Source organism: Salmo trutta, chromosome 38 (genome assembly GCF_901001165.1).
Source record: "Salmo trutta chromosome 38, fSalTru1.1, whole genome shotgun sequence".
Lineage (NCBI taxonomy): Eukaryota > Metazoa > Chordata > Actinopteri > Salmoniformes > Salmonidae > Salmo > Salmo trutta.
The window spans coordinates 27,346,492-27,373,954 of NC_042994.1; the positions used below are offsets into that span (position 1 = coordinate 27,346,492).

At 42.9% G+C, this 27,463-nt stretch overlaps 2 protein-coding genes across 2 annotated transcripts in view; one reads left to right on the top strand and one right to left on the bottom strand.

Annotated features, from left to right (window-relative positions):
• Nucleotides 1-27,463, bottom strand: part of LOC115178195 (zinc finger protein 658B-like) — a 1,063,446-nt gene that overhangs the window by 504,234 nt on the left and 531,749 nt on the right. The window lies entirely within an intron of this gene.
• Nucleotides 5,375-10,997, top strand: LOC115178229 (zinc finger protein 239-like). The gene is made up of 2 exons (XM_029739327.1): nucleotides 5,375-5,881; nucleotides 9,220-10,997. Exons 1-2 carry the CDS (start codon nucleotides 5,599-5,601, stop codon nucleotides 9,825-9,827), a joined length of 891 nt encoding a protein of 296 aa, XP_029595187.1. The 5' UTR covers nucleotides 5,375-5,598; the 3' UTR covers nucleotides 9,828-10,997.

Genomic DNA, 27,463 nt, shown 5'->3' on the forward strand with positions numbered 1-27,463 from the left:
TCTTCTTTCACTGTAATATCCTCCTCTTCTTCTTCCATGTTCAGCGCCAGAGCTTCTTTCTCCAAACATCAAACCTCATCTTCTTTAGCAGGGTAGGAGTAGTTTAGTGAACTCATGGTCAGTGAACTCATGGTCAGTGATGCTAGCTAGTTAGCATTAGCGACTAACCTAGGCTCAGCATCAATCTTTAACAAGTTTGCAAATTGAACAAACAAATTAGGTTCAAGTTCACCAGTTGATACGTCAACAGAAATGCGTTTTAAACACTGAGATCAGCTAATTAACATCGTCTAAAACCTCAATCTTTCAGTTTTATGTTGGCTAGCAAGCTACCGAGGTGGTTGTAAGAGTAGCCGCGTTGTTGTTCCTGAAGAAGCGTCCCGTCCAGTCCATTATACGTCACGCAAGAAGCATCACCTGAAAGACGCACATCGCCATCTGTTGACTGGAGTGGGTAACGCAGTATTGGAAAGAACGTCATAATAATTTAACAATTAGTAAATATTTTTTCTCTTTCGTCTTACAAATAATACATTTGCTGACGACACAACAGGGGTAGGCCTGATCACCGACAATGATGAGATGGCCTACAGGGAGGAGGTCAGAGAACTGGCAGTGTGGTGCCAGGACAACAACCTCTCCCTCAATGTGAGCAAGACAAAGGAGCTGATCGTGGACTACAGGAAAAGGCTGGTCCGAACAGGCCCCCATTTTAACATCGACGGGGCTGTAGTAGAGCGGGTCGAGAGTTTCAAGTTCCTTGGTGTCCACATCACCAACGAACTATCATGGTCCAAACATACCAAGACAGTCTTGAAAAGGGCACGACAAAACCTTTTTCCCCTCAGGAGACTGAAAAGATTTGGCATGGGTCCCCAGATCCTCAAAAGCTTCTACAGCTGCACCATCAAGAGCATCCTGACCGGTTGCATCACCGCCTGGCATGGCAACAGCTTGGCATCTGACCGTAAGGCGCTACAGAGGGTAGTGCAAACAGCCCAGTACATCACTGGGGCTAAGCTTCCTGCCATCCAGGTGTCAGAGGAAAGCCCATAAAATTGTCAGACTCCAGTCACCCAAGTTAGAGACAGTTTTCTCTGCTACCGCACAGCAAGCGGTACCGGAGCGCCAAGTCTTGGACCAAAAGATTCCCCAACAGCTTCTACCCCCAAGCCATAAGACTGCTGAGCAATTAATACAATCGCCACCGGACTATTTACTATTTACATTGACTTTTGTACACTGCTGCTACTCAATGTTTATTATCTATGCGTAATCCCTTCACCCCTTCCTACATGTACAAATTACCTCAACTACCCTGTACCCCCGCACACTGACTCGGTACCAGTACCACCTGTATATAACCTCGTTATTGTTATTCTTATTGTGTTATTTCTATTTATTATTTTTTGCTTTAGTCTGTTTGGTAGATTTGTTTTCTTAACTCTTCTTGACCTGCACTGTTGGTTGGGAGCTTGTAAGTAAGCATTTCACGGTAAGGTCTACACTTGTTGTATTCGGGCGCATGTGATAAATAAAGTAAAAATTTGATCTGATTTAATACTTTCCTGTACACAGACGTACAAGCTTAATATGAATATGTAGATGATGAATAAATACTTATATGAATAGGTAGTGTGTTAATACACATTTTCTCTGTTAATTTTGTAAATCTTTCACAGTCGTTTTTATCTAGACGTGACCATACTATTCCCTTAAAGCCACGCTCTATAAGATACAAATCAAAGTTTCCTCCAGCATACTCACAAGGTCCTTTGCTGTTGTTCTGGGATTGATTTGCACTTTTCGCACCAAAGTACGTTCATCTCTAGGAGACAGAACGCGTCTCCTTCCTGAGCGGTATGACGGCTGCGTGGTCCCATGGTGTTTATACTTGCGTACTATTGTTTGTACAGACGAACGTGGTACCTTCAGGCGTTTGGAAATTGCTCCCAAGGATGAACCAGACTTGTGGAGGTCTACAATTTTTTTTCAAAGGTCTTGGCTGATTTCTTTTGATTTTCCTATGATGTCAAGCAAAGAGGCACTGAGTTTGGAGGTAGGCCTTGAAATACATCCACAAGCGAGTCACAATGTGCGGCCTAAACGACACGAGGCAATTTACCGCCATCTAGTGTACATGCACTGCTGGACTAGTTTCATAGTATGGAATCACTTCTGAGTTTCTTGATTATGGCTAAACTTCCACTGGATCAAAGCTTCAGCCAAGTAGGATCCATGATAGTGGCAACACATGGAGTTGGGTTTGATATAGTCATGGTAGGATACATGATAGTGGCAACACATGGAGTTGGGTTGGACATAGTCATGGTAGGATACATGATAGTGGCAACACATGGAGCTGGGTTGGATATAGTCATGGTAGGATACATGATAGTGGCAACACATGGAGTAGGGTTGGATATAGTCCTGGTAGGACACAGACAATCTTCTATTTTGACTGCAATTGTGTTGGTCATTGTTACTAAGTGCAGCATTTATTCCAGTTCAAAATATATTGTCATCAGATTGTGTTGCTTTTTTTATTGTGTTGCATTTTTATTTTTGTTGTTGAGGGATGCCCTTTTTTTAGTTTGAGCACACCCCAACCCGAGTATTCAGTTTTTCCACCTCTGGTCTCTTGGCCAGCCCACCCTTATGGGAGGGCAGCTCCCACTGAGCCCAGTCAATAGCAGTTCCTTCCCTCTGGAGCTAGGACAGCAGAGTCCCTGCCCATCTTCCCTCTGGAGCTAGGATAGCAGAGTCCCTGCCCATCTTCCCCCTGGAGCTAGGACAGCAGAGTCCCTGCCCATCTTCCCTCTGGAGCTAGGATAGCAGAGTCCCTGCCCATCTTCCCTTTGGAGCTAGGATAGCAGAGTCCCTGTCCATCTTCCCCCTGGAGCTAGGACAGCAGAGTCCCTGTCCATCTTCTCTCTGGAGCTAGGATAGCAGAGTCCCTGCCCATCTTCCCCCTGGAGCTAGGACAGCAGAGTCCCTGCCCATCTTCCCTCTGGAGCTAGGACAGCAGAGTCCCTGCCCATCTTCCCCCTGGAGTTAGGACAGCAGAGTCCCTGCCCATCTTCCCCCTGGAGCTAGGACAGCAGAGTCCCTGCCCATCTTCCCCCTGGAGCTAGGACAGCAGAGTCCCTGCCCATCTTCCCCCTGGAGTTAGGACAGCAGAGTCCCTGCCCATCTTCCCCCTGGAGCTAGGACAGCAGAGTCCCTGCCCATCTTCCCCATGGAGCTAGGACAGCAGAGTCCCTGCCCATCTTCCCTTTGGAGCTAGGACAGCAGAGTCCCTGCCCATCTTCCCCCTGGAGCTAGGATAGCAGAGTCCCTGCCCATCTTCCCCCTGGAGCTAGGACAGCAGAGTCCCTGCCCATCTTCCCCCTGGAGCTAGGACAGCAGAGTCCCTGCCCATCTTCCCCCTGGAGCTAGGACAGCAGAGTCCCTGCCCATCTTCCCTTTGGAGCTAGGACAGCAGAGTCCCTGCCCATCTTCCCTCTGGAGCTAGGATAGCAGAGTCCCTGCCCATCTTCCCTTTGGAGCTAGGATAGCAGAGTCCCTGCCCGTCTTCCCGAAAACATCTGAAACCCACCTATCTCTTCAAAGAGTATCTTAAATTCTCCCCTTTGCAACACCTATTTTATTTACCTCAATCTGACTTCATTAAACCTGTTCTCTGATCAGCCCAACTACTACAGCAGAGACCGTGCGTAAAGTACAGAATCCTGCGCACGCAGAATATATATTGACAAGTCACCTTTTCCAAGAGAGATTTATATGGTTATCAAAACGTCACGACAGGATAAGCCTACATGAAACGTAGCCCTTATTTGAAGTGTTTCTAAAATCCCATATGGGGAAAAATGAATGGTGGAAAAACAATTGGAACCATTTCCCTGTTTGACCGCTAGGTATTATGGGTATTATGACACCTCCTCTGTGCAATGCTGTTTTGCTTGCTTGTTTCAGCAGAAAGGAAGAGGCAAAAACAAGAGGGTCCACTTGCCAAAACCTGTCCTGAATAATCCCAATGCGTTTCTATGGGCATAATATGCATTACTAAGCTTGTCGTCTGCATACACGCTTTAGGGGACAACGCCTCACATTGTTAGGGGCGGAGACATGAGCATCTCATCATTATATACATATCTCTGGTTTCAGCCTCTTGTGAATTAGAGAGGAAAGTTGGCGGTGCACAGTTCAGATGCTGGCTTTGTCACGCCCTGATCTGTTTCACCTGTCTTTGTGATTGTCTCCACCCACCTCCAGGTGTCACCTGTTTTCCCCATTTAGTCCTGGGTATTTATACCTGTGTTTTCTGTCTGTCTGCCAGTTCATCTGGTCTTGTCAACCAGCGTGGTTTTTCCGTGCGCCTGCTTTTTCCTCATCGCTGTTTTGCAAGTCCGCCTGGTTTTGACCCTTGCCTGTCTTGACTCTGAACCTGCCTGCCTGACCATTATGCCTGACCTCGAGCCTGCCTGCCACTCTGTACCTCCTGGACTCTGACCTTTATGTTCCTTTGTCTGTCCATGACCATTCTCTTGCTTGCCCCTTGGATTATAATATCAGAGACTCAAACCATCTGCCTCCCGGGTCTGCATCTGGGTCTCGCCCTGTGCCCTTATTGGCTTCCCCTAAAATAAATTGACATTTGGCCAAAATTATGTAATTACTCCTAAATCAAATTATTCTAAATACTTAAATAGCAGTGGATTGTTTGAAACCACAAGTGTATAGACCTCTGCTATTGGGGAAGCCAGCAGTTTGGGCGGCACGTGTGGAAACAGGCCTAGCTGTTTACTGGGGCCCCTCCTGTTCAGCCTCTACAGTAATTATCTGCCTTCTGCCTGTACTGGGTCTGAAGTACAAATGTCTGCAAATGATACAGTGATGTATGATGCATTAATGATGTGCCTTCTGTCTGTACTGGGTCTAAAGTACACATCTATGCAGATTATACAGTGATATGTGCATGCAAAGCGCAAACAAGCTGCACAAGAACTCACAGCGGGAATTGTCCATGTTACAAAGTGGCTCAGTGACTCATGTTTGCATCTCCTATAATGTTCTATACATACAGAATTGTTTGACTACAGAGGCAGCAAAACTGTACTTCAATACTATGATACTCCCTCACTTAACATACTGCTTGACTAGCTGGGCCCAAGCTTGCTGTACAACATTGTAATTCATTCAGTCTGTCCATAAACAAGCTATGTTGTGAAATACATGTACCTTATTCGTGTATTCAAGATCGTAAATGGCAATAAAATAAACTTTTCGCTCAATTGCGTTACCCACTCCAGTCAATAGATGGCGATATGCGACTTGCAGGCGAAGCTGCTGGTGTGACGTATAATCTAGTGGACGGGACGCTTCTTCAACAACACAGCTAGTCGAGCCTCTTCGGTAGCTTGCTAGCCAACATAGCCAAAACATTAAAGCTCTTTATACACTTTCTGTGTTTTAAGCAAACTTATGTTGTATAGCTAGTTGCCGCATTTAATTTCATTTTACGTTGTTAGTAGTCAGCTAGCTGGCTTGCTAAATTAGCTCAGCACTAATGCTAGCTAGCTAGCTAACATCCCGACCATGAACTCACTAAGCTACACCCCCCCTGCTAAAGAAGAGGACGTCTGCTGGACGGAGAAAGAAACTCTCATGGAAGAGGTCACAGTGAAAGAGGAAGAGAAAGAAGTTACAGTGAAAAAAGAGGAACAAGCTTTCAGAGTGAAAGAAGAGGAAGAAGCTTTCAGAGTGAAAGAAGAGGAAGAAGCTTTCAGAGTGAAAGAAGAAGAGGAAGTGTTTGGATTGAAGGAGGAGGGGGAGATTACAGTCACATTGGAGGAGGAGAATGGAGATCTGATTAACACCAGTGAGTATTGTCTTAAACACAGAGGCACAACCTCTGCTGTTGTTCAATCAGTGTGGTTTTTAAGGTGCATTCTACTGAAGTTCAACACTTGGATATGTTGGTCTGTACTGTAGGAATCGTTAAATCTACAAAGAATGGGGGCCACAAACAGCACGGTAGTAATGGATCAAATGCCTCCCATATCTCTTCATGTAGTGCTTTGTTCAGTTTAAATACTCAACATCCCATAGACTCAGTAAGTCCCAAATAAAATGTATATTTTCTTCTGGTTTAATGTATCTTGAAATTGATTGACTAACTCCTCAAAAAGTCTTCAACATCTCAAATGGCGAGACTGACTACTATCACATGGACAGACTTCGTTAGTGTGTTTGTGTCAGACTGACTACTAACACATGGACAAACTGACTACTACCACATGGACAGACTGACTACTACCAAATGGACATCACTGACTACTACCAAATGGACAGACTTCATTAGTGTGTTTGTGTCAGACAAACTACTATCACATGGACAGACTGACTACTATCACATGGACGGACTGACTACTACCACATGGACAGACTGACTAGTACCACATGGACAGACTGACTACTACCACATGGACAGACTGACTACTACCACATGGACAGACTGACTACTACCTCATGGACAGACTGACTATTACCTCATGGACAGACTGACTACTACCACATGGACAGACTGACTACTACCACATGGACAGACTGACTACTACCACATGGACAGACTGACTACTACCACATGGACAGACTGACTACTACCTCATGGACAGACTGACTACTACCTCATGGACAGACTGACTACTACCACATGGACAGACTGACTAGTACCACATGGACAGACTGACTACTACCACATGGACAGACTGACTACTACCACATGGACAGACTGACTACTACCTCATGGACAGACTGACTATTACCTCATGGACAGACTGACTACTACCACATGGACAGACTGACTACTACCACATGGACAGACTGACTACTACCACATGGACAGACTGACTACTACCACATGGACAGACTGACTACTACCACATGGACAGACTGACTACTACCTCATGGACAGACTGACTACTACCTCATGGACAGACTGACTACTACCACATGGACAGACTGACTAGTATCACATGGACAGACTGACTAGTATCACATGGACAGACTGACTAGTACCACATGGACAGACTGACTAGTACCACATGGACAGACTGACTATTACCTCATGGACAGACTGACTACTACCACATGGACAGACTGACTAGTACCACATGGACAGACTGACTAGTACCACATGGACAGACTGACTAGTACCACATGGACAGACTGACTAGTACCACATGGACAGACTGACTAGTACCACATGGACAGACTGACTACTACCACATGGACAGACTGACTAGTACCACATGGACAGACTGACTACTACCACATGGACAGACTGACTACTACCACATGGACAGACTGACTAGTACCACATGGACAGACTGACTAGTACCACATGGACAGACTGACTACTATCACATGGACAGACTGACTACTACCACATGGACAGACCTCATTAGTGTGTTTGTGGGGAGCATGCTGTTTATTTAGTCAGGCATTGCCCACATTATTTTGACATATTTTAGAATGTTAATTATGTGAACGTCAATGCATAATGCCATTGGGTAGGCAAATAAAAATAAAATAAACATTATTGTTAAAGTGGTAGGCTAATGCATATGTTTTTAGCATGCGTTTTGGGGGGAGTTTTTATCCTATATGCTGTTACAACAATTAAACTTAAAATATAGGTCCTTGTAATTTTCAATGAAGTGCTTGGAAAAAGTCTTTGAATTTGACTTGCCGATATCTATATTTATTTATTTATTTTACCTTTATTTAACTAGGCAAGTCAGTTAAGAACAAATTCTTATTTTCAATGACGGCCTTGTTCAATTAGCTGCCTTGTTCAGGGGCAGAACAACAGATTTTTGCCTTGTCAGCTCAGGGATTTGATCTTTCAACCTTTTGGTTACAAGTCCAACGCTCTAACCACTAGGCTACCTGCCGCCACGTGAACCCTGTATAGTCTACTTACTCAGCCCGCAAATGAAAGATAAAATAATCTGCTATTGATATTATAGCAGATTATTTTATGCATCACTCACTTTCCTGTCAAATCTGGACCAGTAAATTTCAGTTGGCGCTGGCCCGGTGTGCCACTGGTAAATGTACCTGAATGTTGAACCCTGTGTGTGCGGTGCACGTTGGTCCTATATGTCTACCACTCCGTGTAGCCGTTAGCGATGCTAATGTATTCAGGTAGACGGAATGACTAGGTAACTACAAAGTATTCTATGCCTACCTGGCAGAATCGTGATTATTTGCATCAATCCATTGGCAATTTGTTTTGAAAACTCCCATCACAACTGCGCTACAGAAATACTCCTAGACAAACAAGAATGCCTGGCTGGTGGCACTAGAATTAAAGGGTAACTACACACAAACATTCAGATTTCCCCTGATGTGGTTTCAACATTGTTGTGGAATTAGAACATTCAATTATGTTTTTCTATTGAAAAGTGTGATTTTGAGAGAGAGAACCTGAAAATAATGCCTGGCTGGTGGCACTAGAATTAAAGGGTAACAACACAACAAAAATAAATATATTGCAGATTTTTTCCCACAAAATAAATGTATTTTGATGTGGTTAAAGTTGTGGATTTAGAACATTCAATATTGTTTTTCTATTTCAGTGTGATTTTGAGAGGCCGAAAACCAGAAGAAAAAAAAAATTGGGGAAATCAGACCCCACGTTTTTGCTTTGTTGTTGTGGTATCTCTTTTCTTTGCTGTTACAGTAAATCAATCTAAATCAATGTAAGAACACAGGGGAATGCTAATTTAACAGATGGCTAGTCATTATTAGCCTGGTTATATTATGGGACACAGGCCAGGTCATTATAAATTATCACATTTAACTGAGGGAACATGTGGTTACTATCACTGTTGTGGTTGTCTCACCTAGCTACCTTAAGATGGATGCACTAACTGAGGGAAACTGTATTTACTATCACTGTTGTGGTTGTCTCACCTAGCTACCTTAAGATGGATGCACTAACAAGTTGCTCTGGATAGTGACCATACTATTCCCTTAAAGCCACACAGTGTAAAATACATGGGTCATGTAAACAATAGAGCACATGCATCACATGCAAAGAGCACTTGACTGTAAGTCTCTCTGGATTAGAGCGTCTGCTAAATGACTAAAATGTACGTGGAGATTTCATTCAGGTCTCCCTGTTTTAACCACTCTGTTTGTCTTTGGCAGAAGAGAGACCCGACTCAGAGGAACCGGAGACGTCTGAACCAGCGAGACGACACCACTGTTCACAGTGTGGAAAGAGTTTTACCCATTTAGGGAGCCTTAAAAACCACAAGAGAACACATGCAGAGAAGAAGTCTTACAACTGCTCTCAGTGTGGAAAGAGTTTTAGCTGGTCTGGGCAACTGAAAGAACATGAGAGAATACACACAGGAGTGAAGCCTCACCAGTGCTCCCAGTGTGGAAAGAGATTTTTCAAGTCATCACATCTGAAGGAGCATAAGAGAATACACACAGGAGAAAAAACATTCCAATGCTCTCAGTGTGGAAGGACATTTTCCCGATCAGGGGACCTGAAATCACATGAAAGAATACACACAGGGGAAAAGCCTTATCACTGCTCTCAATGCGGAAAGAGTTTTACCCGGTTAGGGAACCAAAAAATGCATGAGCGAATACACACAGGAGTGAAGCCTTACCACTGCTCACAGTGTGAAAAGAGTTTTGCAAAGTTAGGGAACCTAAAAATACATAATAGAATACACACAGGAGAAAAACCAGAAATCTCAGTGTGGAAAGACATTTTCACGATCAGGGGACTTGAAATCACATGAAAGAATACACACAGGGAAAAGCCGTATCACTGTTCCCATTGTAAAAGTAGTTTTAGCTGGTCAGGGCAATTGAACGAGCATGAGAGAACACACACAGGAGTGAAGCCTTACCACTGCTCCCAGTGTGGAAAGAGTTTTAGAAGGTTGGGGTCCCTTAAATCACATAAGATGTATACACACACAGGAGAAAAGCCATGTAACTTCTCCCAGAGTGAAAAAAATAAGTATGTGTCATTAGGGGACATGAAAAAGCACGAGAGAACACACTCTGTAGGGAAGTCTTTCCAATGCTCTCAGTGTGGAAAGGGATTTATCCAGTCATCGCATCTGAAAGTGCATAAGAGAATACACACGAGAGAGAAACCATTCCAATGCCTGCAGTGTGGAAAGAGTTATACCCGTTTAGGGAACTTGAAAACGCATGAGATGACACACACAGGAGAGAAGCCATTCCAATGCCGTCAGTGTGGAAAGCGGTTTACCTGGTTAGGGAACCTGAGAATGCATAAGGTGACACATAAAGTAGGATAGCCTCACCTCTTTTCCTAGTGTGAAAATGGTTTTGTTCATTTAAAGGGCTTGAAAGAGCATGAGAAAGTACATACACAGGAGGAGAAGACATACCACTGCTCTCATTGCCCAAATACATTTTCAAAGGACCTGAAATCACATGAGAGAAAAGAGTTCTGACTTATGTTTTTGATGAAGAATTTTTGTTTTTGGTTGTGACATGAAATCTAATTGTATATATAAAATCATACTCACAATTTGGCCTACATTTGTTTTTTGTTTTTAATCTCCAGACATGGTCATGTGATAGGGGCAGTATTACTGTATTTATCCCCAAGGATACAGTCATGTGAAAAGGGCAGTATTACTGTATTCATGGTCATATCGCAAATCTGATTTAATCAAATGAAATGTGTAGTTGGTTTTGATTATAAACATTGATTGAATGGATACAAATGTGGATGTTAATTTGATGATTTGGATATTTCAAAATGTAGATTAATATAATTCAGATTTCTTTATTCTAACCTTGAAACCTCTTGAATTGAGTTGTTGTTGTGTTTCATTGACTTAATTTGTGTACTAGTCATCAAGGAATATGAAAATGTGATAATGTTGTTCTGATGATGACATTGGACATTAAAAACATTCAATACCTCATGAATGTTCCCATCGGTATTATTAAAACATTCACTACCTCATGAATGTTCCCATCAGTATTATTAAAACATTCACTACCTCATGAATGATCCCATCAGTATTATTAAAACATTCACTACCTCATGAATGTTCCCATCAGTATTATTAAAACATTCACTACCTCATGAATGTTCCCATCAGTATTATTAAAACATTCACTACCTCATGAATGTTCCCATCAGTATTATTGCACTATGTCAGAAAAACAGGTGCTGATTATAAAAAGGACTTGATTAATGCAACAGTTTTTTCTGAATAGTGTAGGCTGTTAGTCTGATGATGGTAGTGTGGTGCTGGGGAGTAGTTCTCTAGAAGTTATAGCATATGTATGAAGGTGCATTAACTCTGGAGAACCTTTAAAAGGTGAGCAGCACAATCTGACATTTGATCCTAAACATGAAGCCAATAGAGGTTGAATAAAACAGGGGTGATGTTTTTTTTCTTCTCGTTTGTGGTCTGGGAAGAAGCCTTACTGGGATTCCTGTCAGCAGTAGTCAAGAATGACCTGATTGGAACGATGTTACGCAGGTGGAAAAATTACACATTATTGATGTTGCTTCAACTGAGAAAGTGCTCATCTTGTTCTGTGCACTTTTAGAGCCAATAAGCAGAAGGTCTGTTTTGCTGCAATGAAGTTTAACTGCATCCATCTTTTGATTGCATCTAAACAGTTTGTCAGTTTGGTTCTCAGTGTTCTCATCTAGACAGTCTGTCAGTTTGGTTCTCAGTGACCTCATCTAGACAGTTTGTCAGTTTGGTTCTCAGTGACCTCATCTAGACAGTTTGTCAGTTTGGTTCTCAGTGTTCTCATCTAGACAGTCGGTCAGTTTGGTTCTCAGTGTCCTCATCTAGACAGTCTGTCAGATTGGTTCTCAGTGACCTCATCTAGACAGTCTGTCAGTTTGGTTCTCAGTGACCTCATCTAGACAGTCTGTCAGTTTGGTTCTTGAAGTCTCAGTGTCCTCATCTAGACAGTCTGTCAGTTTGGTTATTGAAGTCTCAGTGTCCTCAGCTAGACAGTCTGTCAGTTTGGTTCTTGAAGTCTCAGTGTCCTCATCTAGACAGTCTGTCAGTTTGGTTATTGAAGTCTCAGTGTCCTCAGCTAGACAGTCTGTCAGTTTGGTTATTGAAGTCTCAATATGAGTCTTTGTCCTCACATATATTTATGTCAGCAGCATAAAAATGAAAGTTCAATCCAAATCTTCAGATTAGTATCCAAAGCCCTGGTAATTAATGTGAATTTGCCTTGAATGCAGATGTATTGTCACAGCTGTCGTCATGGAGAGAAGTGGACCAAGGTGCAGCAGAGTTAGTGTTCATAATTTTAATTCAAAACGATCACTGGAACACTACAAAAACAAGAAAATACCAACAGCTAAACAGTACTGACAGCATATCACACTGAACAGAAACAATTACCCACAACCCCAAAGAAAAACACACACTCCTATATAGGACTCCCAATCAAAGGCAACTCAACACACCTGCCTTCAATTGGGAGTCCTAATCACCAACACAACCAAAACTAATCCAATTGCTCCCTCTGCTGGTCAGGATGTGACATGTATAGTAGATATAAATTAGGTTTTAAATTCACAATCATTAAAAATGAGCTGAACTAATCAATTAACACATGCTTCTCTTTGTATGTCTCAATATAATATTATTTAATGAAAGAAATGTTAAAATAAACTGAAAGTATGGCAATAAAATTTACTTTTATTTTGCAGTCAGTAGATTCTGTATGTCTCAGTATATTATTATTTAATGAAAGAAATCAACCTAATGTATTGTAATAAAATATATAGATTTTTTTCCAGTCAGACAATGGTGCTAGTGTGATGTATAAATATTTAATTTAAGCAATAAGGAATGAAAACCTGTGTGTTATCGTGAAAAACACACGACTATGGGTTGTTCTTAAGATAACAGCCGAGAAACAGCCTTTAAGAGTGTTCTGAAGACTGTTGCTAAAATGGAATCGAGTTATCTTCAATCTTGTCCGAAAATGTATTGCATCCACGTTCTCAAATTTCCCGACTCTGTTGGGCTGTCACTAGTTACCACAGGCACAAAGTCCCAGAGCAGAAGTTGATCCCAGCGGCGAACGCCAATGAGAGCTGGGGTTTCTGGGATATCATTTTCAAATCTAGAAAAATACTACATTCTTGCCAGAGGGAACTCCAAAAACACCTGTACACACATAGTTATGCATTACACACATAGTTACAGTGCAGGTTTACATTTGCTCTACACTAAAAGCACTGTGAATGTGGCTTTCAATTACTCTTCATTGAATTTAGCCTACTGTTAAATAATGAAACAGTGTTCATTTTGGAGCAATACATTTCTTAAACATGCTTACTTAAACGACAAACATTGGTCAACAATAGAAGATACAATGGTGTAGCAGTGTATTCACAGGGGGTAATAGTGTAGTAGGGTATTCACAGGGGGAATAGTCTAGTAGGGTATTCACAGGGGTAATAGTGTAGTAGGGTATTCTCATGGGGTAATAGTGTAGTAGGGTATTCACAGTGGGCAATAGTGTAGTAGGGTATTCACAGGGTTAATAGTGTAGTAGGGTATTCACAGTGGGTAATAATGTAGTAGGGTATTCTCATGGGGTAATAGTGTAGTAGGGTATTCACAGGGGTAATAGTGTAGTAGGGTAGTATTCTCATGGGGTAATAGTGTAGTAGGGTATTCTCATGGGGTAATAGTGTAGTAGGGTATTCTCATGGGGTAATAGTGTAGTAGGGTATTCTCATGGGGTAATAGTGTAGTAGGGTATTCTCATGGGGTAATAGTGTAGTAGGTTGTTCATAGGGAGTCATTCAGGGCAGGTGGGGCAGAGCACTGTTTTGAAACGTTTTTGATTTCGTTTTTTGGGCATTAATACGTGTCACATATCAGTTTGCAAACAATGTCAAATAAATAAATCATTGAGTTAATAAAGCCACACCCAAACATGGTGTCCTTTTTTGCCTTCTTGAGAAAGGCAGCTCCAAAATACAGGTGCTTCAGCCAAGCTCAGATCTTTCTGTGGTGGTGGAGCAGCCAGTGGAAAATACGGAGCCTAGGGGTTGGTAATGTTCTCTAGTTGCGCCGTTATTGGCTCAGTGTTCTGTCACTCATGGGGACACATTTTTTTCAACGGTAAATGGCCTGAGTGAACTATCTTTGCTCGAGCCAAAGATGATCTGTTATCAACCTGGTCTCAGAGCATTTCGTATTATTTTATACGTAAATCCGAGACACTCCATTTATTATGATATGTCACGTTTCGTATGGTATGTATTCATTTCTGGATATCCATCATCCATTTCGTATGATATGTTACGAATTACAATATGTTACGAATTTCGCAAAACTTACTATATGTTCCAAATTTTGCAAAATGTATGACATGTAATGGATTCTAGTTAGGTAGCTACTAACTGGCTAACGTTAGCTACGGGCTAAAGGGTTAAGGCTAGGAGATGGATTAGCTAAAAGGGTTAAGTTAATGTTAGCAACGTGGATAACTCTAATGCTAGCTAGGTGGCTAAACATTAGTTAGGCTAGGGGTTAGGGTTAAGGTTGGTTAAAAGTTAGGTTAAAGGGTTAGAGGAAGGGTTAGCTATCATGCTAAGTAGTTACAAAGTAGCTAAAATGTAGTAAGTAGTTGCAAAGTTGCTAAAATGCTAAAGTTGTCCATGATGAGATTAGAACGCACAACCTTTGTGTTGCTAGACCTACGTCTTGTACGCCCACCTATCCACCCTGACCAACCACTTTCGTTTTTAGCCTTAACCATCTGTCTTATGTAACCATACTAAACGTAACATATCATACTAATTTGGGTGTCCCGGATTTACATTTAATATGTTACGTCTAATCTACGAGACCAGGAGATTATATTATATATCTTGTATACTCAGTCGCTACTTGTGAGCTTTGCAGGTGTTTCTAATTAATGAACAATGCCATGCTGTTGGGTAGTACCATTCAAATAAAACCCAGGCCTGAAACAAGACGTAGGCAAAAAATATTTTACACTTACTTTCATAAGGAAACAAATTACATTGGCACGAATTTACACAAATCGAGCAGTTTGGTTTTATCAGTTTAAACCCAAATGTATAACACTTTGATTAAAATTATGACTTATTGACTTACATCATTGTGCAACATCATGGGTAAGCTCTGGTCATCATCTATTCTATAAGCTTGAAAAAAATCGATTTTTACTGGTGTGGGTGTTTAACAGAAAAACAATATGAGTTTCTACTGGTGTGGGTGCTTAATAAAAAATTAAAAAAAGAGTATATAATGCTTAAATAATAATGCTTAAACCACATATAATGCTTAAACCACATCAGGAGAAAAAATATAAGACATTTTCATTTTTGGGTGTAGATAGCCTTTCATTTAAGTGTCACCAGCAAGAGCCTTGTTTGGTTAGTGGTGTCTCTGTGATTGCAGAGTTTGCTGAACAAATCACAACTGGATTGATGCAAATAATCATGATATCATTCTGACAAGTAGGAATAGACTACTTTGCAGTTAACATTTAATTCAGAAGGTTTTGGGGAAAGCTTTCCATCAACCAGATGATGGTTGTCATTAGCAGCATCGCTAACAGCTACACATAGTGGTAGACAAGCAGCATCATCGCTAACAGCTACACAGTGGTAGACAATCAGCAGCATCGCTAACAGTTACATAGTGGTAGACAATCAAAATCATCGCTAACAGCTACATAGTGGTAGACAATCAGCATCATCGCTAACAGCTACACAGTGATAGACAATCAGCAGCATCGCTAACAGCTACATATTGGTAGACAATCAGAAGCATCGCTAACAGCTACATAGTGGTAGACAATCAGAATCATCGCTAACAGCTATACAGTGGTAGACAATCAGAATCATCGCTAACAGCTACATAGTGGTAGACAATCAGAATCATCGCTAACAACTACACAGTGGTAGACAATCTCAGAGTCAGAGGCATTTCCTCTCTGTTTCCTCTCCAGGAAGTAGAAGGAAAATGCAAATCACTAATTTAACAACAACTTGCAAGCAGTGGGCTTAGTACAACAACGCCAAATGTTTTTATGCAAATTATATCACCAACCAAAAAGGCAATTAGGAGACTGGAAGGGCAAAGGGGCATTTGTAAAGCCCTATCTGTCCACGTTTGGCAAAGTGGGCACTGCTTCATGTGGCGGCTCATCTAAATAGCCCATATGCCACTGGATGAGAGAAGTTTTCCTTGTTTTTGGCAGAATTATGTGCTGTGTTATGTGTTGTTGGCGGTGCGTCTTGGTAAATTTAGCTCGGAAAATGATGCCCTTCTCAATCTGCCTAATGGGCAGGTCAGCCTTGGAGGAAACTATTGGCTGTAAGAAGTAAGAGAAAACTGGTTGTTTTTAAATGACTTCTTATGACATTGTTTGCAGTAGTGGAAAAAGTATCCAATTGTCATACTTGAGTAAAAGTAAATATACCTTAAAAGAAAATGACTCAAGTAAAAGTGAAATTCACCCAGTAAAATACTACTTGAGTAAAAGTCTAAAAGTATTTGGTTTTAAATGTACTTAAGTATCAAAAGTAAAAGTATGAATAATTTTAAATTCCTTATATTAAGCAAGCCAGACGGCCCCATCTTCTTGTTTTTTACATTTACTGATAGCTAGGTGCACGCTCCAACACTCAGATATCATTTACAAACAAAGCATTTGTGTTTAGTGAATCCGCCAGATCAGGTAGCAGGGATGTTCTCTTGATAAGTGTGTGATTTGGACCATTTTCCTGTCCTGCTAAGCATTCAAAATGTAACAAGTACTTTTGGGTGTCAGGGAAACTGTATACATTTATTTTCTTTAGGAATGTAGTGAAGTAAAAATAAAAGTTGTCAAAAACAGAAATAGTAAAGTAAAGCACACATACCAAAAAAAAACTACTTAAGTAGTACTTTAAAGTATTTTTACTTAAGTACTTTACACCACTGATTGTTTGCCAGATTAAACAAAGTAATGGAGATTTGTGAGTCTTTCAGACGATGCTTCTTGCGTGACGTTTAATCTAGTGGACTGAACGGGAGGTTTCTTCAAAAGGCTACTGATTCAACCACTTCGGTGGTTTGCTAGCGAACAGAAAACCGACTCATTGAAGCGAATTAATATGTATATTAATCTCAGTGTGTTGAATGTAATTCTGTTTAACTATCGACCAGTCAATTTAAACGTGACGTATAATCTAGTGGACGGGACGGGCAGCTTTTTCAACAGCAACAACGGCTACTGATTCAACCTTCTCGGTGGTTTTGCTAGCGAAACAGTGAGGCTAGTTAGACCACTAATATGTATATTCATGTCAGTGTGTTGTACATAATTCTGTTTACGTATCTAAATGATCACATTTGTTCAATTGATACTGCAAAAGGCTAATGCTAACTAGCTAGCTAACAAACCCGGCCATGAGTTTACTAAATTACCCTCCTCTGCTAAAGAAGAGGAGGTATGCTGGGCGGAGAAAGAAGCTCTGGGGCTGAACATTGCCATAAAAGGGGAAGAGGAGGATATTACAGTGACTAAATAATGGAGAAGCAGACTGAATAAACGATTAACACCAGTGAGTGTTGTCGTAAACACAGGCGCACAAACTATGCAGTTGTTGAACTAGGCTAATGTTAGCTCTTGATAACTCTTGGCAGTATTCTGTCTTCTCCCTACAGTTCTCAACAGTTACCTTCGCCCACGACTGCATCATATGAACTACAATCACGTGCTGTATTATACGTTAAGAAATGTTAATCGCTTGCAATAAGTATTTCGAATCATATATCCCTTATCTTAAATCAGCGAGAAAGAATCCTTCAAATAGAAAATCTACACTTTCTGTAGCAGTTACAGATCCATACAGCTATGGAGCCTTCATCCTACTAAATTACACTGTAGCAGTTACAGATCCATACAGCTATGGAGCCTCCATCCTACTCAATTACACTGTAGTAGATACAGATCCATACAGCTATGGAGTCTCCATCCTACTAAACTACACTGTAGCAGTTACAGATCCATACAGCTACGGAGCCTCTATCCTACTAAACTACACTGTAGCAGTTACAGATCCATACAGCTATGGAGCCTCCATCCTTCTAAACTACACTCAAGCCACTCTTCCCGTTACACTTATATACACTACCGGTCAAAAGTTTGCACACACCTACTCATTCACGGGATTTTTCTTTATTTTTACTATTTTCTACATTGTATAATAGTGAAGACATCAAAACAATGAAATAACACATGGAATCATGTAGTAACCAACAAAGTGTTAAACAAATCAAAGTATTTTTTATATTTGAGATTCTTCAAAGTAGCCACCCTTTGCCTTGATGACAGCTTTGCACATTCTTGGCATTCTCTCAACCAGCTTCATGAGGTAGTCACCTGGAATACATTTCAGGTGTAACATTTCTAAAAACTTTCCGAAGGCCCTGTATATAAAAATAGCTAATTAGCACAGGTGGTGGCCTATGTATATACAGTCGTGGCCAAAAGTTTTGAGAATGACACTATCAATTTTCACAAAGTCTGCTGCCTCAGTTTGTATGATGGCAATTTGCATATACTCCAGAATGTTATGAAGAGTGATCAGATGAATTGCAATTAATTGCAAAGTCTCTCTTTGCCATGCAAATGAACTGAATCTCCAAAAAAACATTTTCACTGCATTTCAGCCCTGCCACAAAAGGACCAGCTGACATCATGTCAGTGATTCTCTTGTTAACACAGGTGTGAGTGTTGACGAGGACAAGGCTGGAGATCAATCTGTCATGCTGATTGAGTTCGAATAACAGACTGCAAGCTTCAAAAGGAGGGTGGTGCTTGGAATCATTGTTCTTCCTCTGTCAATCATGGTTACCTGCAAGGAAACACGTGCCGTCATCATTGCTTTGCACAAAAAGGGCTTCACAGGCAAGGATATTGCTGCCAGTAAGACAAACAACCCACAAATTCTGACAATCTCCAAGCATTGATTATGCAAGAATTGGCTGCCATAAGTCAGGATGTGGCCCAGAAGTTAATTGACAGCATGCCAGGGCGGATTGCAGAGGTCTTGAAAAAGAAGGGTCAACACTGCAAATATTAACTCTTTGCATCAACTTCATGTAATTGTCAATAAAAGCCTTTGACACTTTTGAAATGCTTGTAATTAGTCTTCAGTATTCCATAGTAACATCTGACAAAAATATCTAAAGACACCAAAGCAGAAAACTTTGTGATAATTAATATTTGTGTCATTCTCAAAACATTTGGCCACGACTGTACATTATTTATATATATATACACATATATTTATATATATATATACACATATATATATATATATATATATATATATATATATATATATATATATATATATATATATATATTTATTTAACCAAGTAGGCCAGTTGAGAACAAGTTCTCATTTACAACTGCGACCTGGCCAAGATAAAGCAAAGCAGTGTGACACAAACAACAACACAGAGTTACACATGGAATAAACAAACATACAGTCAATAACACAATAGAGAAAGTCTACATACATAGAATACGCATAGATTAAACAAGCGTACAGTCAATAACGCAATAGAAAAAAAAGAAATCCTACATACAGTGTGTGCAAATGGAGTACGGAGGTAAGGCAATAAATAGGCCATAGTAGCAAAGTAATTACAATTTAGCAGATTAACACTGGAGTGATAGATGTGCAGATGATGATGTGCAAGTAGAAATACTGGTGTGCAAAAAAGTAAATAAAAACAATATGGGGATGAGGTAGGTAGATTGGGTGGGCTATTTACAGATGGACTATGTACAGCTGCAGTGATCGGTAAGCTGCTCAGATAGCTGATGCTTAAAGTTAGTGAGGGAGATTTAAGTCCCCAACTTCAGCAATTTTTGTAATTCGTTCCAGTCATTGGCAGCAGAGAACTGGAAGGAAAGGCGGCCAAAGGAGGTGTTTGCTTTGGGGATGACCAGTGAGATATACCTGCTGGAGCGCGTGCTACGGGTGGGTGTTGTTATGGTGACCAGTGAGCTGAGATAAGGCAGAGCTTTACCTAGCATAGACTTATAGATGACCTGGAGCCTGTGGGTCTGGCGACGAATATGTAGCGAGGGCCAGGCGACGAGAGCATACAGGTTGCAGTGGTGGGTGGTATATGGGGCTTTGGTGACAAAACGGATGGCACTGTGATAGACTGCATCCAGTTTGCTGAGTAGAGTGTTGGAGGCTATTTTGTAAATGACATCGGCGAAGTCGAGGATCGGTTGGATAGTCAGTTTTACGAGGGTATGTTTGGCAGCATGTTTGAAGGAGGCTTTGTTGCGAAATAGGAAGCCGATTCTAGATTGAATTTTGGATGGAGATGTTTAATATGAGTCTGGAAGGAGAGTTTACAGTCTAACCAGACACCTAGGTATTTGTAGTTGTCCACATATTCTAAGTCAGAACCGTCCAGAGTAGTGATGCTAGTCGGGCGGGCGGGTGCGGGCAGCGATCGGTTGAAAAGCATGCATTTAGTTTTACTAGCGTTTAACAGCAGTTGGAGGCCACGGAAGGAGTGTTGTATGGCATTGAAGTTCGTTTGGAGGTTTGTTATCACAAAAATAGCTAATTAGCACAGGCGTTGGTCTATGCCTATAAAAATAGCTAATTAGCACAGGCGGTGGTCTATGCATATAAAAATAGCTAATTAGCACAGGTGGTGTCATACTGTAACTTGGACATATGGTCCAAGTTACAGTAACCCTATAAAAGTAAATCATTATTTTTTACATTTTTTTTACATTCTAGCCTTAGCATTTACTGGTAGAGATCATAACTTGGAAACATCTTTCAGTCTTTGGACGAGCTGTTCCACACAACTACCAGCTGTTTGGACGAGCTGCTCCACACAACAACCAGCTGTTTGAGAGCTGCTCCACACAACAACCAGCTGTTTGAGAGCTGCTCCACACAACAACCAGCTGTTTGAGAGCTGCTCTACACAACAACCAGCTGTTTGAGAGCTGCTCCACACAACTACCAGCTGTTTGGACGAGCTGCTCCACACAACAACCAGCTGTTTGAGAGCTGTTCCACACAACCAGCTGTTTGAGAGCTGCTCCACACAACAACCAGCTGTTTGAGAGCTGCTCCACACAACATCCAGCTGTTTGGACGAGCTGCTCCACACAACAACCAGCTGTTTGGACGAACTCCCATCATATCAGCGAGAAATAATCTTTCAAAACCAGCACTCCACCGGTAAATCAGATGCTATGTTTAATAGGCGCTAAAGGTAGTTAGCATCTCTGACTAGACTAGGCCCCATGGAGAGACACTATCTACTGTTATATAGGCACTAAAGGTAGTTAGCATCTATGACTAGACTAGACTTGGCCCCATGGATAAACACTAACTACTGCCTGTTGATGAAAGTATCTTCAGACCGGGGGAGTGTTGTTCAGAGCCTTGATGCTCTACTCATTAACATACATCCACTTGGCCTTTTGACGATAGTATCTTCTGACCGGGAGAGTGTTGTTAAGATGGATGCACTAACTGCAAGTTGCTCTGGATAGTGACCATACTATTCCCTTAAAGCCACACAGTGTAAAATACATGGGTCATGTAAACAATAGAGCACATGCATCACATGCAAAGAGCACTTGACTGTAAGTCTCTCTGGATAAGAGCGTCTGCTAAATGACTAAAATGTACGTGGAGATTTCATTCAGGTCTCCCTGTTTAACCACTCTGTTTGTCTTTGGCAGAAGACAGACCCGACTCAGAGGAACCGGAGACGTCTGAACCAGCGAGACGACACCACTGTTCCCAGTGTGGAAAGAGTTTTAACCATTTAGGGAATCTTAAAAACCATAAGAGAACACATGCAGAGAAGAAGTCTTACAACTGCTCTCAGTGTGGAATGAGTTTTACCCGGTTAGGGAACCTAAAATCGCATGAGAAAATACACACAGGAGATAAGCCTTACCAATGCTTCCAGTGTGGAAAGAGATTTATCGAGCCAGCACAACTGAAAGTTCATTGGAGAAAACACACAGGGGAAAAACCATTCCAATGCTCTCAGTGTGGAAATACATTTTCCCGATCAGGGGACCTGAAATCACATGAGAGAATACATACAGGGGAAAAGCCTTACCACTGTTCCCATTGTGAAAAGAGTTTCAGTTGGTCAGGGCAACTGAAAGAGCATAAGAGAATACACACAGGAGAAAAGCCATTCCAATGCTCGCAGTGTGGAAAGAGTTTTACCCGGATAGGGAACCTGAGGACACATGAGAGAATACACACAGGAGAGAAGCCGTTCCAATGCTCTCAGTGTGGAAAGAGTTTTACCCAATTAAGGAGCCTGAAAAGTCATGAGAGGACACACACAGGGGAGAAGCCTTTCCAATGATCTCAGTGTGGAAATGGTTTTACCCGGTTAGGGTACCTGAAAACACATGAGGTGATACGCAAAGAAGGGTAGCCTCACCTCTGCTCCCAGAGTTTTACCCAATTAAGAGTCCTGAAAGAGCATGAGAGAATACATACTCTTCATGTCACTACTCATTTTGGAAAAACATGTTCTGGCTTATGGTTTTGACTGAGAATTTGTGTTTTTGTCATGAAATCTAATTGTATATATTAAATCATACTCACAAATAGGTTGACATTTGTTTTTTATATTTGAGATTCTTCAATGTAGCCACCCTTTGCCTTGATGACAGTTTTGCACACTCTTGGCATTCTCTCAACCAGCTTCATGAGGTAGTCTCCTGGAATGCATTTCAATTAACAGGTGTGCCTTGTTAAGTTCATTGAATTTCTTTCCTTCTTAATGCAATTGAGCCAATCAGTTGTGTTGTGACAAGGTAGGGCTGGTATACAGAAGATAGCCCTATTTGGTAAAAGACCAAGTTCATATTATGACAAGAACATCTCAAATAAGCAAAGTGAAATGACAGTCCATCATTACTTTAAGACGGGGGTCGGCAACCTGCGGCTCTAGAGCCGCATGCGGCTCTTTAGCGCCGCCCTAGTGGCTCCCTGGAGCTTTTTCAAAAATATGAAAATGGAAAAAGATGGTGTGAATATATATATATTTTTTAATATAATTTATTATCCAATGCTGTAAAAATGTGTATAATAAATATTTAATTTCAACATTTCTGTCAACGAAGATTTACGTCATAGCCTGCGACACACGTTTCTTTCAGCTCGGCGTAGTGCCAGACAGGTGGCTGTTGCAAACAAACCCGCGGGTGTGTCATGGGACATGGATCCCAAAGGGAAAAAGAGAAAGATAGCTGAGGAGAACAATGGATTCCACAGTTCTGGACCGAATCATTTGCTTTCATTGCCAATGCGGAAGGATTGCCTGCATGTTTGCTTTCTAATGAGAAGTTGTCAAATAACAAAAAGAGTAACGTGGAAAGACGTTTCCAGGGGAGGCATGCTACATTTGCAGCCGAGTACCCAGTTGGGAGTGAGAGAAAAAGTGCGATTGCATTACTTCTGGAGAAATTAGAGGAGCGCAAAGATAGATTTAAGAAGTGGATTACATCTCCAAACTCCACTACTGCTGCTAGTTTTGTTGCAACCCGGGAGATAATAAAGCGTGGAAAACCGTTCACAGATGGTGACTACATGAAGGATTCATTCATTAAAATATCAGAGCACCTATTTTCAGACTTCAAAAACAAAACCGAGATAATACAGAAAATTAAAGACATGCCTCTCTCCGCAAAGACAGTGAAGGAAAGGGCCATTAAAATGGCAGGCAACATCACCAATCAGCAAATCAAGGATATTAATTCAGCTCCAGCATACTCAATTGCCTGTGATGAGTCGTGTGATGTGATCGATATTGAACAGGCAGCGCTGTTATGCAGGTATGTGAACTCTGATGGGCCGCAAGAAGAAATGATCGAATTAATACCACTGAAAGGCCAAACACGCGGGGAGGACATATGTGAGACTGTGCTGAAGTGTTTAAATGACAATGGAATAAACCCCAACCACCTGATTTCAGTGGCTACAGATGGGGCACCCAGTATGAGAGGATCACAAAAGGGGTTTGTGACTTTACTACAGAAAGCGTTGGATCGAAATCTGCTTGCATTTCACTGCATCTTGCACCAAGAAGCACTGTGTGCACAAACATGCCCACCGGAGTGTATGGAGGTGATGAACCTTGTCATCGAGATGGTGAACAAGATAATTGCAAAAGCATTAAACCACCGTCAGTTCCGTGCATTGCTAGATGAAGTTGACAGTGAATATTCCGATCTCCTGCTACACAACAAAGTCCGATGGCTGTCCAGGGGTGAGGTTTTGCATCGCTTTGTTGCTTGTTTAGAACATGTGAAAACATTCCTGAAAAGCAAAAACCTGAACTACCCGCAACTGGAAGATACCGAGTGGCTGGAAAAACGGCACTTTATGGTGGATATGACAAGTCACCTAAACATGCTGAATAAAAGTCTCCAGGGGCGGGGAAACACTGCACTGCAAATGCTGGAAGCTGTTTTGTCATTCGAGCGCAAGCTGACTGTATTCGCCAGAGATGTACAGCGAGGCACGCTCTCTCACTTCCCCTCCCTGAGAGAGTTCAAAGAAGCCCATCACGATCACACACTCAACGGTGATTATTTACAAGGTGCGATCGTTGATATGCAAACTGCATTTGGGAGCAGATTTTGCGAGTTCCGAAAGGAAAAAAATGACACTATCTTTCCCTGTCACACCCCTGGAGATTGACCCGTCCTTGTTGAACACATTCCCAGGAGTAAATCAAGCTGACCTTGAAATGGAAATGGCTGATATAGCTAACAAAGATTTATGGATGTCCAAATTCAAAAGTCTGACAGCCGAGCTTGAAGACGTCACTCGCCAGAAAGCCCAGCTTGCCCAAAGCCACAAATGGAGCGAAATTGAAAGCCTCCCAACACCCGAGAAACTTGTGTTTGAAACATGGAACGCTCTTCCTGACAGTTATAGGAACATGAAGAAATATGCATTTGGGGTATTATCCATCTTTGGATCAACATACCTGTGCGAGCAGATATTCTCAAACATGAACTACATAAAATCCAAATATTGCACCCGCCTCACAGATGAGAGCTTGCAGTCCTGCGTGAAGATTAAAGTTACATCTTACATGCCCGATGTTGAGAAGCTGTCCAGTGATGTCCGAAAACAGAAGTCACATTAAACGGGTAAGAACACAATCCTGTCATAGGCACATATTTAGTAACAAAGTGGCTGTTTATATAAAGTGATTTCTGATTTTTGTCAGTATATATTTGGAATGACACATAGGGATATTATTGTGTTTTGTTGCTCAGGTCCGAGGATGGCTGCATTGTATTGTGCGTGTCAAAAGAGAAGAGGATAATGCACAGAAATCGAACTTAATGTCACGGCTGTCTGTAAGAGGGAACCAAGGTGCAGCAGAGGATGTGCTCATCATTAGAATTTTAATTCTAAACAAACAAGAGAACACTACAAAATGAACAAAACGACAGCAAACAGTCCTGTTAGGCAAATACTCAAACAGAAACAATTACCCACAAAACCCAAAGGAAAAACATGCTCCTTATGTGTGACTCCCAATCAGCAGCAACGAGCTTCAGCTGTGCCTGATTGGGAGCCACACACACGGCCCAAAACAAAGAAATACCAAAACATAGAAAAAGGAACATAGAACGCCCACCCAATGTAACACCCTGGCCTAACCAAAATAAAGAACAAAAAACCCCTCTCTATGGCCAGGGCGTTACAGTACCCCCCCCCCAAAGGTGCGGACTCCGGCCGCAAAACCTGACTCTGAAGGGGAGGGTCCGGGTGGGCCTTCTTACGGCGGCGGCTCAGGTGCGGGACGTGGCCTCTGCTCCACCCTTGACGTCGCCCTCTTAGGTGGCGCACCTGGCCGCGCCGAAGGTCTGGTGGGCGACGCTGACTGCGCCCGGCTGGCGGGCGGCGATGGTTGCGCCCGGCTGGCGGCCGGCGATGGTTGCGCCCGGCTGGCGGGCGGCGATGGTTGCGCCCGGCTGGCGGGCGGCGATGGTTGCGCCCGGCTGGCGAGCGGCCCTTGTTGCGCCCGGCGGGCGGCCGGCGATGGTTGCGCCCGGCTGGCGGGCGACCCTGGCTGCGCCCGGCTGGCGGGCGGCGATGGTTGCGCCCGGCTGGCGGGCGACCCTGGCTGCGCCCGGCTGGCGGGCGGCGATGGTTGCGCCCGGCTGGCGGGCGACCCTGGCTGCTCCGACGGCACTGACCCAGGATTCACCAGGCTGGGGAGACATGACAGAGGCCTGGCCCTAGGCGTAGGCACAGGACTCACCGGGCTGGCGGGCGTCCCTGGCCACTCTGGCAGTTCAGGACAGTTGAGACCCACTGGAGGCCTAGTCCTGGGAGGTGGCACAGGACGGACCAGGATGGGGAGACCCACTGGAGGCCTAGTCCTGGGAGGTGGCACAGGACGGACCAGGATGGGGAGACCCACTGGAGGCCTGGTCCTGGGAGGTGGCACAGGATGGACCAGGATGGGGAGACCCACTGGAGGCCTGGTCCGAGGAGGAGGCACAGGATAAACCGGGCTGTGGGGGAGCACTGGAGTTCTGGTACGGACACTCTTTACCCACACTCCAGGCTGAAAGCCCACTTTGGCCCGGCACAGGCGGAGAGCAGGCATTGGGCGAACTGGACCCTCCCAGCGCTCTGGAGACACAGTGCGCAACGCCGGCGCAGGATAACCTGGACCGAGGAGGCGCACTGGAGACCAGACGCGCTGAGCTGGCACCATCCGCCCTGGCTCGATGCCTGCACTCGCATGGCACTTGCGGGGGGCTGGTATGTAGCGCACCGGGCTTTGAACGCGCACTGGGGACACCGTGCGCTCCACAGCATAACACGGTGTCCTACCAGTACCACGCTGCTTCCGGTAAGCACGGGGAGTTGGCTTAGGTCTACCACCTGACTCTGCCAATCTCCCCGTGTGCCCCCCCCCAAAAAAATTGTGGGGCTGCCTCCCGTGTCCGTTGAGCTCCCTCGCCTCGTACCAGCGCCTCTCAGCTCTCGCCGCCTCGATCTCCCACTGCGGGCGGCGATACTCCCCAGCTTGAGCCCATGGTCCTTTCCCATCCAGGATTTCCTCCCAAGTCCATGACTCCAGATAGCTTTTCTCCTGGTGCCTCTCCTTGTGCTGCTCCTTCCTCTGCTGCTTGGTCCGTTGTTGGTGGGTAATTCTGTCACGGCTGTCTGTAAGAGGGAACCAAGGTGCAGCAGAGGATGTGCTCATCATTAGAATTTTAATTCTAAACAAACAAGAGAACACTACAAAATGAACAAAACGACAGCAAACAGTCCTGTTAGGCAAATACTCAAACAGAAACA

Coding starts and splice junctions, on each gene's coding strand:
- LOC115178229 (XM_029739327.1), top strand. CDS start 5,599: ATGAACTCACTAAGCTACACCCCCCCTGCTAAAGAAGAGGACGTCTGC. Junction 5,882..9,219: donor TGGAGATCTGATTAACACCA/GTGAGTATTGTC, acceptor TGTCTTTGGCAG/AAGAGAGACCCGACTCAGAG.